This window comes from Symphalangus syndactylus, chromosome 13 (assembly GCF_028878055.3).
Source record: "Symphalangus syndactylus isolate Jambi chromosome 13, NHGRI_mSymSyn1-v2.1_pri, whole genome shotgun sequence".
NCBI lineage: Eukaryota > Metazoa > Chordata > Mammalia > Primates > Hylobatidae > Symphalangus > Symphalangus syndactylus.
Window position 1 is genome coordinate 102,463,491 of NC_072435.2, and position 14,912 is coordinate 102,478,402.

General features: G+C 40.6%; 1 protein-coding gene across 10 annotated transcripts in view; it reads left to right on the forward strand.

Moving 5' to 3' along the window:
* Positions 1-9,246, forward strand: part of RIC8B (RIC8 guanine nucleotide exchange factor B) — a 116,506-nt gene extending 107,260 nt beyond the window's left edge. For 5 of the 10 annotated variants that reach the window (XM_055238376.2, XM_055238371.2, XM_055238373.2 and 2 more), the window contains one exon: positions 7,876-9,246. In XM_055238376.2, coding sequence (XP_055094351.1) covers positions 7,876-7,987 — 112 coding nt within the window. In that variant the 3' untranslated portion in view covers positions 7,988-9,246. Of the gene's footprint in view, positions 1-1,004; positions 1,144-1,790; positions 1,963-7,875 lie in introns of those variants that run through there. The other 5 variants (XR_010115151.1, XR_008650243.2, XR_010115153.1 and 2 more) reach the window with 4 other exon arrangements.
* The last annotated feature ends 5,666 nt before the right edge of the window (positions 9,247-14,912 follow it).

A 14,912-nucleotide genomic window follows, 5' to 3' on the forward strand; every position in this document is an offset into this window, starting at 1 on the left:
TAGGCCATATCCATTTGTCTTGGGTAACAATATTTTTATGTTGCATATTTTACTTTCCCAATTGTACCCAATCCCAAAGCACAATGATGAGGGCTGAGGGAAGGATCTCAGAATCCTTTCAAAGATGTAGCCTAGACCTCAAATTTGCTATGGAAAAGCTACCATACCACTCATTCCTACCGAGTTAGTGGCTTAATGAAAGATCGGTATAACCAGTCAGCCCTAGGAAGTCATTAGATGAAAGATGGAGGATCAGGGTTCAAGCCTAAAGGACACTTTCACAGTATCTAACTGAACATGTTTACCAGTCCAAAGGTTATAATATTATTGCTGTGAGAAAAAAAGAGGTGAAAACATTTATAAGAATATCACAAGTTATTGGGAAACCAGTTATACTTCAGTGGATTATGAACTATCCAGTGATGCTGAAATCTTGATATAAGATGCACTCCCCAGACTTTAAAAGAACTACAGAGCGTCCTTCTCAGGGCTATCACAGTCTCCATCCATTTTAACAGGCATTTTTTGAAAAGCTCTATGTTAATTAAAATGCTTTATTTATATACTAATTTCTCATCTGGTCTTTCAAATGTGAAAAGGAATTAAATATGAAATGGCTAATTTAAACTGTCAGGATTCTTTTTTCCAAGTCAACCTTACATTAAGAGCAGGAATCCTGTGCTTAAGAAATGGTTCCCAATTATCCTGTCTTGGGTTTTGTTATACATTGTACAGAAGTCAACAAAACAAGTATGTAACAGAACCTGCCTAAATAGCAGCCGCCCTCATTAAAAACAGAGAATTAATCAGGGGGTGATTGAAGGAAGCAATGCCTCATATGTTTCCCCCCCTTTTCTTCTTTTCTAATCATAGAACAAAATATGTTACATAAAAGGATCGGAACTATTATGCAGTACTCAATTAGAGGGAGGTGAATAGGTCTCTAACATGCTGTTTTATCAAAAGAGCAGACTGGTGTTTGCATGACTGTTGTTTCATTACAGACCCTGTCATTAATTCCATGTGTCAATACTGCCCTGTAGTACACAGAGCAGACAAGAAAGAAGAGCCCTTGAAAACAAGGGAATGATTTTTGAGTCGTTATCAAGCTAAGTGGCAAGCGGGAAGCTGAAACTCGTATAGGTAAATTCGAAGGGACTCTTGGGAGATCTGCAAGTGGGAAACAAGAATGCATTTTACCAACTGCTTAATTATGTCCTGTTTTTCAACAAGTACACTTGAATTGAATGTTTTGTTTGTATTGCACAAACACATGTGCTGTGGGCAAGAGTATTCTCTTGCTTTCAGGTCAAGTAAAGTGTTTTATACACATACACGTCTGACCTATTCTATAATGTGCGATTGGGTATGTTAGTATCTGAACCCCAATTTTGCACTGTCATTTTTGGGGGAAAGAGTCGTATAGGAACCAGAAGCCCTAAAAAGCAGAACCTTCTCTAAGGTTCTGAGAAGTCATATAAGCCCAGGCATCCTAGAGTATACCATACTTATAGGCAAACGGTGGCTCAGGAAAGTGTTAAAATATATCTGGAAAAAAAACAGACCAGAATATTTTAAATATGGTGTAAATTCCATATCTCCCATCCCTAGCTCTTTAAGAAATTATTTTTTTGGTTTCCATTAGCAGTCCCAAGGGTTAGGCTGGGGCAAAATAGGGTTTCCTTTCTTGGACGTGCTTTATCTGTGTCCTCTTGCCTGGCCAAGCCCTTGTAGATTATGGTTCCTTATCGTTTAGTAAGATCAAATTTCTAAATGATGTTTCGTTCCAGTTGAACATTCTTGGAGGCTTATCTCTTCCCTGGCCAGATGCCTGATCAGATGAGAAGCCCGCCATGATACTGTCACAGTGCCTAGAATGGGCTCTTTATCCAGTAGACACCACTGTACTTTTTGATACGAGGGCAGTCTTAACTTGTGTTAAGGCCTGTGTGTAGCATTGAAGGTAAGTATGAAGGAGTTGTTGCTATGTGAATATCTTAATCCTGATACACATTTCAATATACAGTATCTCCGTTTTACCATGATATACATGTATCTGACACATAGCCATCCTTTTTAGATAGGACCTTCATAATTTAGGACCAGTAACTCTTTATGAAATGGCCTGTTTATTGAGGGCCATGACTGAATTTGGATCTTTTTTTATAGCACTTGCCATTGCTTTGGTTTCCCTTTGTAATCATTTTAATCATATGCTGGTAGTCTTGCAGAAAGGGCTTGTGGTCTTGGTGTATGTCTGTGACAATTTTGTAGGATGCTGTGTTTGACTCTTAGGTTTAGAATATCTGCATTAGAAACAAAGGCTTAGTAATAATGAGTTTGAGTATCTTTTAAAACCTAGCAGCTTTTTAAATAGATCAAAATTATTTCATAGCCCAACACTTAGCCTCTTGAAATTAGTATAGAATGTTGGGGATCATCTTGTCCAACCACTCACTTTATAGATGGGGAGACTCAAGCCCAGAGAGGCAAGTGACCTGCCCAAGGACACCTAGCAAGTTAGTGGAACATCTGAGACTAGAATCTAGGTCTTCTGATGCCCCATATGGAAGAAGCTCAGTCTATACCAGTTAATGGTTGGGAATTCCAGGCTGTCTGGTGAAAAGGGGGCTTGACTTCTGCTGAACTATCAGAATGCCTGATGATATTAATTCATCAGGAAAATAATTATAGTTAAAATAACATGAGAATGATTCCTGACAAATGGTCTCCATTTATGCCACGTTTACTGAGCACCTGCTGTGTGCTGTGTTCTATACTAGATACTGGCAAATCACAGCCTGAGAAGACATGGACTCTGCCCTCAAGTTGCTCACAGTCTAGTACAGAACAACAAATCTCTGGAAAACATTATACAGAATTTCCTGTGGAATGTTAATCCTGTTTCTAACCCTGTAAATCTTCATGATGAAAGTGAATCTGTACCCAGAGATTTAGCTTTTCTCTTCATGGTTTAGTCATTAGGAGTCCCGTTAGACACCATACCTTTTCTCTTCAGGAAAATGAAAGATAATATCAAGCACAACTAAATTTAATTCACAAACACTTATTGAGGATCTGCTGTCTGCAAGGCACTGTGCTAGACACATAGGGATATGAAAATTGAGTAAAGCATAGACATTCTCTTTTTAAAATATCAGAGCAGTAGTATTTCATAGCTTTCGAACTTTGTAATGACAGTTATTTTTAATATCCTTAGAAGTGGGGGGTGGGGGGATTCTCTTGAAATAGAAAACAAGAATACCTTTGTACTCAAGTCCAGACTTGTCAGCCTAGGATTCAAAGTCTCCATTCAAATCCTCTTTTATACCTCATCTCTTTTGAGTTTTTTTCCTTTATCTCAGCTGAGCCAGCCTGCTTGCCAGTCCCTGCACACAACTAACTCTTGCTTCTGTGCCTCTGCTTGACTAATTCTTCTGCTTCTGGGATGCCTTTCTCCCTGTGAATCCATGTCCATCACTGCCATTACAGTCTGGCCCCTGAGTCCACCTACTGCAAGGAGCCTGTGGTCAGCATCCCTGTCTCCTCCTGTGTCCCTCTCACATGTGCATAGCCATACGACTGGTGAAGGAATATTTCTGTGGTGTTCATTAAAGCTTCCCATTCTCTGTCCACATCTTGCTGATCTAGATACAACAGATTGCAAATGAAATAGTCCCAGATTATAAATGAAACAGTCCAATATAACCAGGTCATTTACCAAGCCTTTTAGGAGTGAGTCTCTGTATCAAATATTTCATTTTGATATTTGTGGGCCACTAGTTGAAGGATAGAGGAAGAAGATGAGAAAAGTTAGGATGGGGGTATGAGAAATAAGCCTGGGGTCAAATTAGAACAAACAGTCACACCTGTAAATGATCCTCTCCTACTCCCAGACAGGACAAGAAATCTCCTTTAAACCAATTTCAAATACAGTAAGGGTGTACTGACAAATTTTAAAGCTTAAAGAAAGCAGGGCTCTGCCTGTTAATCATCTCAAGCTTGTTGATCTGCTGTTCTGTAATTCTTTCAATATTGTTTAATGTGTGTGTGTTTTATCTTCTGAACTGACTAAAAGCTTCTTGAGGACAGGGACCATGTCTTTTATTTGCCTCTGCATATTCTTCCCCCACTTAATCCCTAACTAGCATGGGAAAACCTTCTGTAAGCACCTAAGGGACAGGAACGACAATTTGTGGGTTCTAACTACATTCCAGCCTAATGTTATACTATACACTTTGTATGTATAGTAGCCTTTTGCCCTCATCACAACTTAGTGTGAGGTACGTGTTCCCGTCCTAATTCTACAGATGAGGAAGTTGGAATTCAGTGAGTTCATTTTCTTACAGCTAGTGACTGGTCGATCCAGAATTAGAGCACAGGTCCATCTGACTCCAAAACCTTTATGTGCTTTTCACTATACCACAATATTAACAAATATTTGTTCTTTACAATTCACAACTCTTTGGTCTACATTATTATTATTATTATTACTACCACTACTTACATCTTCACTAGTCAGTAGGTACAGCCAGGATTATCACGACCCTCATTTCACTGGTAGGGAAACTGAGACTCGGAAGCTTGCCCAAGATCACACAGCTGGTAAGTGGAGGAGAATCGGGACTTCAGACAGACTTCCTGACTCCAGATCTTTTTTTTCTTTCCATGACATCACATTGCTGCCTTAATTCATTTGCACAATGCATGATTGTACGGCCAGTGTTCACTGACGCCTTTCCTACAGAAGTATCAATGAGCCCAGGCATTACGTAGAGCCATGTGGAGAAGAAAATAATTCATACCTTCAGAGGAGCTTCCATTTTAGTGGGGGTTGATACAAAGCACCCAGAAAATAAATGCTTGAGAAGAATAGTTCACAAGTAAGAATTAAAATATAGGCCCATTGTTCCATAATGAAATCCTATAATTTGGCCATAAAACTAATTTAATATTTTTAATTATTTCCATAATTGGATTAGGGAGCAAGGGTAAAGCTGATAGACTTATTTGAAAATATTCCTCCTGGGTTTAGATGAGAAAGTGCTAGATACTTCACACAAGTTAGTAGCTAGCCCCAGAATCATCTTTTTATCAAAGAGATGCAGTGGTGTTAGTCTCAGGAGTGATGGTATATCCACCCAGCAGTTTATCACTCAGTCCCATCTGCCAATCCTACTTTTACCGATCCCTACCCTTCAGTCCCCACCCCACACCTGAGTTTACCAACCCCTTCAGACCCTCAGTGTTGCATTCCCAGCAGGTTCTCCCTCTTCTCGTTTTGCTTCAGTTGTTAATATGTAGTGTCCAACATCACAAAGTCCTTTAGCACCATCAGTTAGAACTAGGAATTTATTTAAAATATAGGTATGTAATTTATGTCAGTGCTAGAGAGAAGTTTTAATGGAAACATTGTTTCTAGCTCTCCACTGAACATTTCTACATGGTTGTCATGTAGGCACCTCAAGCCCTTCAGGTCCTAAAATATATCAGAATCTCCCCACCAAATCTCCATCTCCTATGTCCTGGCCCCATTGAGTAGAGCCACCATCCACTTGGTCATCTGAGCTGAAACAACAGGAGCGCTCTACTTACTACTCTCATTCTCCAACCCCTTTTCCTCCCAGTGAGTCGTGAGATCTACCTCAGAAATGTTGCCTTTTCTTCCCACAACCTCAGACTTAATCCAGTTGTCTGTCTCCTCCCCCACACACTATTATGATGACCCCCCTAATGACTTGTCTATCTGCCATCAATTCCAATGTGTCTATCATGCTGCTGCCAGAGGTACTTTCTTATAAAACAAACGTAATCAAACACTCTTTACAGGGTAAAATCTAAGCTCCTTATTTTGGCATTTAAGACATTTTTGACTATTGCATCCCAAACTACCCTTGCAGCCTTACCTCCTGCCCCTCCTTCATTGAACCTCACCATTCCCCAAACACTGGACCCTTTCCCGGCTTCATGAGAGCACAGAGATAGAAAAGATGAGCTGACACAATCCAAAAAGGCCTAAAAAGATACAGAATCACACATATCAGTGGGACCATTCAGAGCTCTTTACAGTCTCCTTTATCTGAAATGCTCTGTGCCCGTCTGCCTAGTGCAGGGCCACTAACTGACACCTCACTTGGCAGTGCCCTCCCCAGGCAGCCTGGTCAGTGCTTCATCTCAGGAGCTGCCTCACTTCTTTGTTCATAATTCTCTTACAGCATTTACCTCATTCTGCTCGAAATGACTGCTCCTCAAAGGCAGCAGCTGTACCCAGTCTTCCTTACCTCCCAGTATATGACATAGTTCCTGTCACATAGTTATTGAACAGATGTTGAAGACATGAACTCAGTGTGCTCCTCCAATGCAGTTAGGGCAATTAATCCAGATGTGGTGGGCTGCAAAGATCACTGGACTAGGATTCAGGAGACCCATGTCCCAGGTCCAGCTCTGCCACTAGATAAGTGACCTTGGATGAGTCATTCAGTCTCCTTTATTAAGGAAGGGGGTTGGACTAAATGATCTCTCAGACCCCTTCCAACTTTAAGTTCTGTGATTCTGACCCCATTTCTTCGATTGAGAAACACATTTCCTCCCTCATAGTGTTCAGGAGCCTCAACTTAGCCTGTCAGACGTTCACATTTCCCAAGCAAAGCTTTCAAACACTTCGAAGTTGTCTACTGGAGCTAGCCAGAGCTCTTCATTAGGCTCCTGTTGGCTTATCCATTGACCACTGAGCTGTTCTCACTCCTCCCCAGGAGGTTTCACTGTCTCTGTAACACCATTACACTACTGTGTGGCTGCCCCTTCCCAGGAGGGAGCCCTTCTTTCTGCTGGCCTAAGGGACAACTGTGAGGAGGGAGTCATTTCCCTTCCATCCAACATTATAGCTGCTGCCATGTGGGTTTTTGCTTATGGACATGTTTTTGGGGGGTGATGCCCATTTCTGTGATAAATAAGTTTTAAGCAGTTCATGGGGCTCTTCAAGGCCACTCTTAAGTACACTGCTGACCTTTTTAGGGATGGGAGGACTGGAGTTAGCAACTCAACAGGTACATTCACCATAATCTCCATGTAATAAATAAGAGCCTATGAAAAGATTAAATAAATCTTTCCTAATGCTTTTTGATTGGCTTAATCAATAATTAATCATCTTTAGATGAGGCTGTAACTTGTGGAGTAGATATAATTGGATTAGCTGAAAAGCGGCAGTTGGGGAGCTTTGAAGAGATTAAAATGGCTGTCAATCCCATAATTAAACTGCCACAAACAAAAGCAATGGTGTTTTTTAAAAAGGAGGAGGAGGAGGAAAGAAAAAGTGAAAGAGAGAAAGAAGGAAAGAAAAGTCGGAGAGAGAGTTGGGGAAGGCCAACTAATTTGAAATGAATCAACATATACTTAACGTATCACTAGAGACTGAGGCAAAATCAAAACCGACAGATTTATTCCACTGAATGAAGTGTATGCATATCAAATCAGCCATTTAATTGTATGCTCCAACCACTGGGGCAGGTGAAATTTTGGCAGCTTCAACTTCTCTAAAACAAAACCAATCCACAAAAGGAAAAAAAAAAAGTTAATTATTCAAAACAGAAGAGACCTGCTCCTTGTCCTGAGCCCATTTAGACCTTGACTTTTCATACTTTTAATTGGCTTAGTAGGTTTGGCCTGTGTGAATGAAGTCTTTTATCTCCCTCTTTTTCTTCCCATGCCCCTTTCATCTTTCCTATTACAAACACACAGAGAGAGCTCAAGGGAAAATACTTTGATTTTTAAAGACTTTTCTTTTTAAAAGGTTGTGGATTTGGGTGGGGGGGAGGGGTGTGTGTGTGATGCTGGTGAATACTTTTTTTTTTCTCTCTCTTTTATCTCTTTTTCTAGAGAGGAGTTGCTTAAACCAATGGGACTAAAACCTGATGGGACAATAACGCCTTTGGAGGAAGCACTCAACCAGTACTCTGTCATCGAAGAGACCAGCTCTGACACAGACTAAAAGCATCACCTGCTCAACTCTCAATATTGCTTTATCAGCATCTTTTCTCTGTAGCTCCAGGGGAATCTTTTCTCTAAAACATTTATGCCCTTGCTTTGGCTAGAAACACATTAACTGGTTTACTCATGGAGAATCCAGCATATTTAAGAGGTGACCCTGTGTTTTTTGTGATATTGAGGCATTCATACAGAGCTGCAGTTAGACGGGGTTACGGGGGCTAGAAGCAGAAAAAAAATTGCATTTCATCAGGATGGAACTGAAGGATTTTATTCTATAAAGCGGCCCTGGTTGAATCTGGCAATTCTTTTTGCCAAGATTCCTAGCAGAAGATTTAGCCATGTCCTTCCCCTCACTTGTGTGAGTGGCCCCTTCTGAATCTCTCCAGCAGCCAGAGGCACGTGAGAAGCAGAATGAGCTGGTAAATAAAGCCTTGGACAAGCAACTTCTTAGATCAGAACTCACCAAATGGAAGCCTAGCAGCTGCTCCATAAACCTAGCCCCATTCTTCTTATCAATTTTGTATAAATATATAGAAACACACACACAGCCTCAGACTTACAAACTGATTATACTCTAAAAGTTTGTATGTCAGCTAAAACTTCAGAATACATTTCTCCCTCTAAAGAGTTATAAATGATGGTTGAGTTCTCAGGCAGCTACAAATGCCTATTTATTCCCTAATGTACCTGAACACTAGTACCATAGAGCTGAACCACCATCTGTATCAGCACACGGGGAGTGTGCATTCTGAGGTCTAACTCGGGGTGCCAGGAACACACACATCCTCCATCCCGGCATAGAGAATGGGGCTCCCTGAGTAATGGGAGTTCTTTCGTGGCCTCTGCTTGGGGTGGGGGAGTCAGCAGCACCCATTTGTACATATAGGTCATTCATACATCACGTTTTAAATTGGGGACTGTGTGTGCTGGTGTGTGTGTGAGTTCTACGTTTCTACCATATGTGATCAGTTTAATAGTAACTTTATTTATTTAAAAAAAAGAAACACAATTAGTTACTGTTAAACTGATAAAGGGTGTTTATTTTTACTTTTAGAATTGGTCCTATGAAGAAGTAGAAAGTGAGTCATGCACTAGACAGTGGGCCTAGCTCATCAGTGGCTAAAGTTGAAAAGGGGTTGGTTTCCTGTATATATATGTATGTATATACACACGTACATACATTCATATATATACATATATACATAATGTGCTTAACCACTGCCTTTTAAAACTTTAAATAAAACATTGGGGTTGATTCAATTTGGCCATCTGTGTGTGTTTCTTTATAGATACATGGGCTAAACAATACTATTTCACAGTTTATGCTTTTTTAAAGTGCTTTTACATCCATGGTCCCACTTCTAATAGCCTTTTTAAGGACAGGTAGAGTACATGGAGTGTTAGTGAAAAGGTCATTTATCCAGAAGTTACCTCTTTGGCAAAGCAAAAAAAATCAGGAATTGCATCTTAAAGGCCTTTCAGCTGCCAGAAGAGATGTCACAAAGTTTCTTGCAGCTTACTTATGGGAGAGATCTTCAAGAATATCACTCTTAGACTCTGAACTGAAATTTGCATGTGCTTCCAACATGTTTTATTAGCTGGCTTTGAAGCTCACAAAAGAATGGCAAAGAAAGAGGCTGCTAGATTGAAGGCAGGCATACTGAAAGAAGAAAAAGGCCAACTGAAAACTAGATAGTGAGATGAGAAGAAGAATAAAACTTCAAGACATAGCAAATATGGGACTGTCTACTTACCAAAGGATACTCTAGTTGACCCAGAAAATATGTGTACAACAGTATGGCCCATAGACTACTTCTCATAATGGTGACCCTGAGTTTTTTTTAAAGAAGTTAAATCCAGAATGCTTTATAAAAGGCTAGGAAGAAGACAATACATGTTAGAATTTCATCCAAAATATTTGAGGGAGAGGTGAGTGACCCAGGTTTTAACCAACAGCAAAAGAAATGGGCAATTCATAATTTTAGATTAAGTGAAAAGTTTAGAAAAAATTTAAGTATTTTTGTTATTTCATTCTACAAATGCATTTTTAAAGTATTTTTATAATTTCTATAATCAAGTAGCTTTGGCATGCATGTCAGCTTACCTAAATGAAGATGTGTTTAATGAAATGCCATCTTACCAGCTTTCTTTATGCAGAGTAAGTGTTTGAACAGTCCTGTTTCAGTAGCTGTGCTCGTCTGTTTTCAGTGAGTTCTGTTTCATTTTGCATTTCTCTGCACTGGGCACTAAGCTTTGTTTTTGAAAAGAGAATTTGCGGGGAAGAAGATGAGAGTGTCTTCATCTGGCACACGGAAAGAGAACTAATGTCTGTTAAGTGCTTACTACCTGCTGGGCTTTTGATGTATGTTATCTCATGTAACCTCACCTTATCGCATATGAAAGATCCTCTCCAGAAAGCTTGTGAAAGTTACCCCACGTCACAGCAAGGAAGAGTCCAACTCTGGTGGCCTGACTCCCAGCACCACTCCTTCCTTTTCCCCACAGCACACCTGGGCCCACACTGTGCCTCCTTAGGGCTCTGAAATGCTGGGAACCGAGTGGTGTGAGGAGGGTGGTCATTCTCAGGCCATTTTAAGCAATAACTATTTCAACAGAACTGGTTTAAAGAAGTTTTTAAGCAGGGAAGTGACCTGGAGTGGAAGTATGAGTGGGAAACTTGCATGGTCAGCACTGGATTTCCAATGAAGACCTGGAATCCATTAAGATAGGCCAGGGACCAAGGCTGCAGGCTGGCCTTTCTGCCCACAACTCTCCTGACCTTGGAAGCAGGGTACGGAGGTGTGTGTCCTAAAATAAAGCATTTGAGCTGCTGCTACAGAGGAACAATTACCAGATATTGTGACCCTTTCAGATGCCCAGTAGTCCTGGGAGGCAGGCAGGGCAGGTGTTATTATCCCTTCTTTATAAATAAGGACACAGACTGAGGCAGTACAAGTGACTCTAAACACCCCCTTAGTGCCACATCAGTCTTGCCACCTCCCAGGACTAGGTGTCAGCTGTATTGACCTCTTCCCCTCTGATTATAAAAGTAATATATGTTCATTGTGGAAAGTTTGGAAAATGCAGAAAACAAAATTAATAATTTACCCCAAATCCCACCATCCTGAGATCATCACTGTTAATGTTTTAGTGTATTTCCTTCCTGTATTTTTTCTATGCATATATAATTTATTTTACTACAAGATTGGGATCATGCTGTATTTACAGATTTGTATCCTGCTTTCTTTAACATATTGTGAGCATTTTCCCATGTCAATAAATATTCTTCAAAAAGTAATGGCTATATGATATTCCATTATGTGAATTGTGGCAGACGTTGCTAGTTTCCTTCCCAATATTCTAACAGAAGACATGACCACCACGCCCATCAAAAAAAAAAAAAAATTTTAAAAGGTGGTGCCTGCTGCCTTTCTAGAAGGCAGCATGAGTTGTTAGTGCTGAAGAGCAGCAGGAACTAGGGGTGGCACCAGGAGGAGCAGACTTGCTCTGCTACACAGCACCAGTCTCACAGAAGCCTCGGCAGCACAAGTCAGAACAGCTAGAGTAAGTGCCCAGATAACTATAGTTTTTGTCACGAAGAGTTATTTGAAGGGAGCAAGGGAGCCAGGTGACTTAGAAAAAAGTGCATTAAAAAAAAAAAGACATCAACCATGTTTAGTGTTTAGTCCAGTTATTGGCATTAATTTCTAGGAGATATTCACTGCAGTTCCAGAAGTGGAGAACACACAGGGATGGGGAGTGATGTGTGACTCTCAGTTTTGAAAAGCAAGGTAACACGTGTCAGAATAGGTGTGTGATAAGCACAATACGGAGAACAAACTGTTCAAGGAATAAATTGCGGCTGAGGAAGGGAGATATTTGTAGCAACTATGAGAAGGTTTAAGGAAAGGGAGAGGTTTCTAGAGAGGACTTAAAGTGGTGTGACTGATGCACTGTGTTGAGTCCCTGCACCAGGTCTCCAGGTCTAAGAAACATCAAAGAATATCAGAGCAGCCTTTCTTAAAGCGGAGGGGACTGGAGATAATGAAACCTACATGCCCTGAATTGTAGACAATGAACATACTCTCCCGTGCATCTAGAACAGTGTAAGTTATGTAACATTCTGAGAACTGAGGAAATAGTCACTCCAGTCACTTTCTGTGTTCTGTGGCCCAGATGAAACCTGGTTGAAAAAGGCTGTTCTAAGAGAAGAGATCAAAATTTATTCTCCAAGCCTTCTGGAGTCAGATTTGCATTTTCTTTTAGTGCAGCACAGTGAAGATCCTAAGCCTGACCCTGCAGCTATATCCAGATCTCAGAGACTTCTACCTTTTCTGCACTGAACTTCACAATAAGAGCTGCAAGTATTTGTTGAGCAATCACTGTGCCAAGCACTTGAAGTTAGACTGTGCACTAACATGCATGGTGTAAGACGTCCATAACCAAAGTCTGTACTGTGCACTAACATGCACAGTCTAACTTCAAAACAATCTTGAGAAGTCAGCGCTATTATAATAGCTTCCATCCACTTTTCAGATGAGAAAACTAAGACAGAAAGGTGTTAAGCACTGTGCAAGCCCACAGCCCTCTCCATTTGCTTATTGATTGACACACATAGCAAAATTTGAACTCAAGCCTGATGCCAGAGTCCATATAAATACTATGCTTCAAATATATTGCTTCTGCAATCAGAAAAATGCAATAAAATCTTGCTTATTTGGAAGAAAAGAATGTCAGAAGAGACAAATGGGAAAAACAGAATTGGGAAAACAACACATTATTCTTACTTCATTTTCATATCTCGCAGGTTTCTTATCTAGCTCCCATTCAGGAACTAGTCTCAAAGATAAACCTATAGTCCCAAGCACACCAATCCATATCAATTTCTTCAATTAACATTGATTGAGCATTGACTATGTCCCAGGTACTCGTCAGTGTGCTTGGGTATACAAACATAACTGAAAGTTCCTATCCCCTAAGTGCCCACAGTGTAAGAAGTCCATAACCAAAGTTTGTACTGTTACAGGATGCCAGAATGAGGTGTGGCTAATGCCGGCCAGGAGGATTGCGGAGGGTGAATAACAAAGTTTTGTAGGTAACATACGCGTTTTCCATCCACTGGAAAAAGGCTGTTGTTACCAAAAGAACTGGGTCAAACACAAGCTCTTGGGCAAAAGGTTTACAGAACACAAGTTGTTGAGTATGATGGAAACAGCTATCCCATGCCCATGGTTGGACACATGAGCAGCAGCCTTTCAGGCATGAAAAGGACCCCACCGGGAAGAGCACTCTGGCTGCCGTATAGAGAATGGATTGATGCAGGGACAGACAGAAGAGACCAGACAGAAAGCTGTTGCCTCTACCTGGGAGGGGCAAGTAGGGCCTGGACTAGAACACTGGCAGTAGACGTAGAAAAGGGGATGGATTCAAGAAATATTTCAAAGATGAAACACACTTTGATCTTGGAGAAAGGCAAGAAAGAGCTCATTTAACTCATGAGAATGAGAATGTTTGGAGAAAAGATCATCTGAACCATTGGCCCCCAACCTGTGAACTAAACAACTCTGGGTTTGGGAGCAGGAGAGTAGAGCTAAGAGTTAATTCAAGGAGTCTGCAAATGTGTATGGTCACCAAACATCATTTATATACCAAATAAACAATGCCTTGGACATGCAAGTACTCCTATTGTACAGATACTTTATATGTACATGTTGACATGATAAAAGCTTATTTATATAAGTTATTACTGCATTCTTAGTATCCTTTTGCCCATCTGTATTTTCTCAGTTAAAACATGATAAGCCACTATTATGCGAAAGGAGACCCTGGAAAGTTCAGGCTTTAGAAAAAGAAATTCTCATAATTGAAAAAACTTATAACTCTTAGTAAAAAGTATCAGAAACTCAAATTGAACTAGCTTAGTAATGGAAGAACATGTATCTTTTGTAAAGAAAGGATGAGATGAAAAACCAAGCTGTGGAAAGAATGGAGCAGGGTCTCAGTCACAGCTGAGACCTGAGTCTTATTACAGGAGCAGATAAAGGGATTTATAAAATCCGTGTTCAGTGATGTCATGATGGTAACTTGAAGTCAACTGTGGTGGGAATGTTGACACCATGTGAATCAGCAAACACCATAAATTAGAGCTTTTATTCCCCTGGAGAGCCAATTAAACATTTACCAGCAGTCACTGTAATATGCCCTGCAGAACCCCAGAATGGCTTAGGAATCAGAGATACCAGTAACATCTGCAAATAAGGGTGTGGGTGGGCTTTAAAATAGGCAAATTCCACTCTGCCACCAGCCCCTCTCACACACACACACTCGCAAGCATGTGCATACAACCAGGTGACTCCCAATCCACCTCCCCAGCATAAGCCAGGAGTTTCACTGAGGAAGTTAATTCAAAAGGCTCTAGACCCTGGGACTCAGGCATAGAAGAAGAAAGTGATATCTTACTGAAAATAAGAGAATCAGGTAAGAGACCTCACATTGAATCACTGGATCTTCAGCCTCATTCCCTAGTCAGCTCAAAGAACACTGGCAGCCAGGACTCTTCTAGCTGAGAAAACTGACCCAAAAGAAGAGATATAGAGAATGAATATTAGGAATCCTCCAATGAAATGCCCAGATCCTAGCCTTTTCACAGTCACTCAAGCCACCATTCATTCATTCATTCAACAAATATACACTGAGTGCTAATATCCCAAGCACTGCAGAAGGTGCAAAAGACACAACTGTGAACAAAACAAAGACCCTGACTTTATGGAGCTTTCGGTCTTCTGGAGAAAGACAACAAATAAATCTAAACAGCATACTGTACTGTCACATCAAGTGATGATAAGTCCATTGGAAACAAAAGCAGAGTAAGGCCCAGGTGGAAGTTTTATAAAGGGTCATCAGGAAAAGCCTCTCTGATAAATTGC